General features: G+C 52.1%; 1 protein-coding gene across 1 annotated transcript in view; it reads left to right on the top strand.

Annotated features, from left to right (window-relative positions):
* Nucleotides 1–3919, top strand: part of LOC102488968 (IQ motif and SEC7 domain-containing protein 2) — a 103751-nt gene that overhangs the window by 75681 nt on the left and 24151 nt on the right. Inside the window, 1 exon segment of the mRNA XM_027768956.1 lies at nucleotides 2593–2854. Within this exon segment, the coding sequence (XP_027624757.1) occupies nucleotides 2593–2854 (262 nt within the window).

The following is a 3919-nucleotide window of genomic DNA, read 5'->3' as shown; positions in this document are numbered from 1 at the left end:
TCTCTGTCTGTCTGGCGAGCGCACGCGCCCTATAGTGAAAACGTCTCAAAAAAAAAAAAAAAGAGAAAAAAGTTCAGGTGAGAGCATTTATTAGAGCAGCTGGCTAAGTACATTCTTTGACTTCCTCACACCAGAGCTTTTATGGAGCACTCACAGCATTCCAGCTCCTGAGCTCTGTGTTAGCTAGGAAATTACCAAATTTTTCTTCTGTCCTGGGATTCTGGGAGTCACGAACACAAATAGCTGTCATGCTTTGCCAAAGCTAATCTGTGCCATAAAAAAGACAGACATGTGCCGTGTGTGGGAGCACTGAACAGGATCAGCAATCATTTCTGGCTGGAGGTGGCAATCAGGAGGGCTTCTTAGTGGTGGCATATGACCTGAATCTTAATGGAACTCTGAGGTGGGGGTATTTCTCAGATTACAGATGGCAGAGATGATTGGGATTGCATTTCAGGTAGAAGGTACTGTATGAGCAGTTTGGGAGATAGAAAGCAGAGGAACATTTAGGAGAAACAGGATCTGAGCCAGGCTGGAGGGAAGGGTGGATGAGTAGGGGGCTAGCAGCCAACTCTGCAATATGGCTAAATGTTTGAGCGTGGACTCTGGAGTCAGACCGCCTGGATTTGAATCCGGACTTTATCATGAGTTGCTGTGTGACTATAGATATGTTACTTAACCTCTCTGGGCTTGTCTCTATGTGTAAGATGAAGATAAATAGCAGTATCAACTCCATGGGATTGTTTTAATGAGTAAACAAATTATTGAAAATTAAGTGTGAAGTGGGAAAAATAGTGCCTAAACATGCTAACTGCTCTGTAAGTATTAGCTATTATATCTTAGAAGCTTCAAATGCCAGAGTAAAGAGTTCTATCTTTTGTGGGCAGTGGGAGCTATGGATGATTCATGACTAAAGGAGGCAGACGATCAAAACTGGGCTTGAGCTATGTACTGGGAAGGGGAAGGTTCGAGAGGTTGATGGGCAGGATCCTACAGTCCTATGGAGGGAAGAGGGGAGCATCTTAGATGCTGGGAATGGGCAAATCTGATCCCTGGAGAATGATATCAGGGACCCCTGAGGCCCAAGAGGAGAGAGAATTTGGGGTGGAGGAAAGTCCTTCAGTCAGCTTCTACTTTGCTTCTGGTGGTATTGCCAACTAACACTTGGGAGAGTGGAAGATGAGCTGTGGGTGGGCATTCCTACCAGGCAGAGCCGGAGCACTGGCGTCCACTGCTGCAGCCCAAGCCCCCACCTTGTGGGTGCAGCCTCCCCACCACACCCAGCTCCTGTGTTAAGTGCTCTGCTGCCAGGATTCCAGGCCTGTTGCAGCCCAAGCTCCTGCATTGGTAGGGAACCTCTCAACACCCAGCCCAGTTCACCTCTGCCCTACACTGCTATACTCTGCCAAATAGGGGCTAGGGAGTAACCCCTTAACCCTTTCTCCAGGCAAGAGCTCCCCAACCTTAAACTCACCAAATTAGACCATTCTCTGGACCCCAGCCCCACCCATTTCCCTTACCACCTCCTTCCTCCATGTCTTCCCTGCCTGCTCCCCTCCTGACCCTTCCCACGTTCTCCCCACCCCTGTGGCTCTACACCATGCCTGCTGGCTCAGGGCACCTGGGTTCTGCCTGGGCTCTGTCGTCGCCACCTGGGTTCCCTGGCAGCCTGGTTGCCATGGCACCATGGGAGCAAGTCTGGTGGAACAACAGCTCTGGGAAACCAGGGAAGGCAAGACCTGGGGCCCAGCTCTGGCTACTCTTTGGCCTCCAGACTCCCAACCTCTTCCCCAAGCCAAGGAGAAAAAGGCCATGAGAAGAAAAAGGAAGCTTCCCCGCAGGGCAGCTCTTTACCTGTGAGGATGCTGGATGGGAGGTCCCTCCCACTGCCGCTGAGCCTGAGCCTGGCCCTGCCTTTGCAGGCACGGAGCCGGGCCCTGCCTTTGCAGGCAGCAGCCGGGAACCTTGGGAACTGGCCAGGCTGAGTCTGGAGTCCCGGTGGTTGATGGCAGAGGCTGGGCTGCAGTGGGAACAGGCCTGAGAGGGGATGGCATTTTGAGGGAGCTGGTCTGAGATGGTGCTGGCGATGGACCAGGAGGGAAACCATAACACTCTGGCACTCTGTGTTGGGGACAGGGCCATGAAGGGAAGGAGCTGTGAGGGGAAGAGGTCTGGGTAGGAGTGTTGCTAGGGGACAGGACTACTAGAAAAAGAGGCTTAAAGGGTTAGGGCTGGAAGGAGAGTGGTCTGGGGACAAGGCTGTGTGGGAACCAGCTGTGAAGGGTAAGCAAGACTGGTGACAACACTGTGAGGAGACAGAGCCTCGAGGGTGAAAGGAGTGTAAGAGGATGAAGTTAAGGGATGGGGCTGTAGGGCAAGGGAAGTGTGATGGGAAGGGACTCTGGGGGCTATGAGGAAACAGCTTGTGAGCTAGGAGCCTCTCTGGCCTGTAAGTGCTGGAGTCCCCATATCCATAAGGAAGCATGGTAGATGGGATGGGGGGGCAGGGTTCTGGTCCACCTACTCCCTGTCTGATCCAGAAGGCCCCTCTCCTGTTCCTACATCCTGGCTCATCTTATCTCGTCCCCACAGTGTGGAGGGTGATGCCCCAGGCAGTGACCTGAGCACAGCAGTTGATAGTCCTGGGAGCCAACCCCCCTACCGGCTGAGCCAGATGCCCCCCTCCAGCAGCCACATGGGGGGCCCCCCTGCTGGTGTGGGCCTTCCCTGGTCTCAGCGGGCACGCCTCCAGCCAGCCAGTGTCGCCCTAAGGAAGCAGGAGGAGGAGGAGATAAAGCGCTCCAAGGCCCTATCGGACAGCTATGAACTCTCCACAGACCTGCAGGACAAAAAGGTGCGGGGAGATGGCTCTCTGGTTGAGAATGGGAGTGGGGATGCAAGAGAGAGAGAGAGAGGGAGCTAGGGGAGGGGTGGGGTTGTGGTACTTGAGGGTGGTATCCAGGGAAGGTTAGTAAGACTGGAATTGGAAAGGAGTGGTTCCAGGACCCTTCACCCTACTAGGGGCTCACACATTCATTACCCAGCCACTGAGTCTTGTATTCACTCTGAACATTTGCTGAACTCCATGGCTGGGTCCTGGAGGTGTAAAGATGAATGAGATCTGGACTGGTCCTTGGAAAACCTCCATCTAATGGGCATGGGGTGGGGGAAAGCATACATATCAGTTAACAATTTCAGAACAGTATGATAGAATGCATTGTTTATCTAAAAAAAAAAAAGTTGGTGGGGGGAAGAGGACAAGTACTACATTTAGGCAAAAACATATAGGACATATACCAAAATGTTAACTGTGGTTCTGCCTAGGTGTTTGGACTTTAGGTGAACCAATTTTCTTTCCCTTCCTTCCTCCTTTCCTACCTTCTTCTCTTTCTCTCCCTCCCTTTTCTCCTCTCTCATTCTTTCTCTTCTTCTTTCCTTCACTACTTTTTTTTAATTGCCAGAACATATACATGCACTTGCCAAAGGAGAAAGAGTGAGAGGGAACAAGTACCCCAATGGGGCATGGTCACACCACAATCCCTTCTCCTCCATTTCTCCATCCTGTTGGGATTTTGAGCAGGCATGCATATGCACCCACTGTATTTTACAAGCCACCAGGACCTGGATTAAAACTGTGGTCAGCTTTCTTTCCCAGGCGACTGCTGAAGATGGCAGAGGGGCAGGTCCTGGTGCTCAATGGCTGAGGCCATCTCCAGGCCACCCGGCAGCCATTGTGGCCAAACAGGTGCTGCTGGGCCTCAAGGTAGTGGTCATGCACTGTGAAAACATAATTTCTGGCAATTTCTACAGAAACAAGTTAAAGTACCTGGCCTTCCTCCACAAGTGGATGAACACCAATCCACCCTGCAGTCCCTACCACTTCTGGGCCCCCAGCCATATCTTCTGGCAGCCGTACGAG

Source organism: Tupaia chinensis, unplaced genomic scaffold, assembly GCF_000334495.1.
Source record: "Tupaia chinensis unplaced genomic scaffold, TupChi_1.0 Scaffold148091_1, whole genome shotgun sequence".
NCBI classification, from domain to species: domain Eukaryota; kingdom Metazoa; phylum Chordata; class Mammalia; order Scandentia; family Tupaiidae; genus Tupaia; species Tupaia belangeri.
The sequence above is the reverse complement of the archived record's forward strand: the minus strand, read 5'-3'. Positions and strand labels throughout refer to the sequence as shown.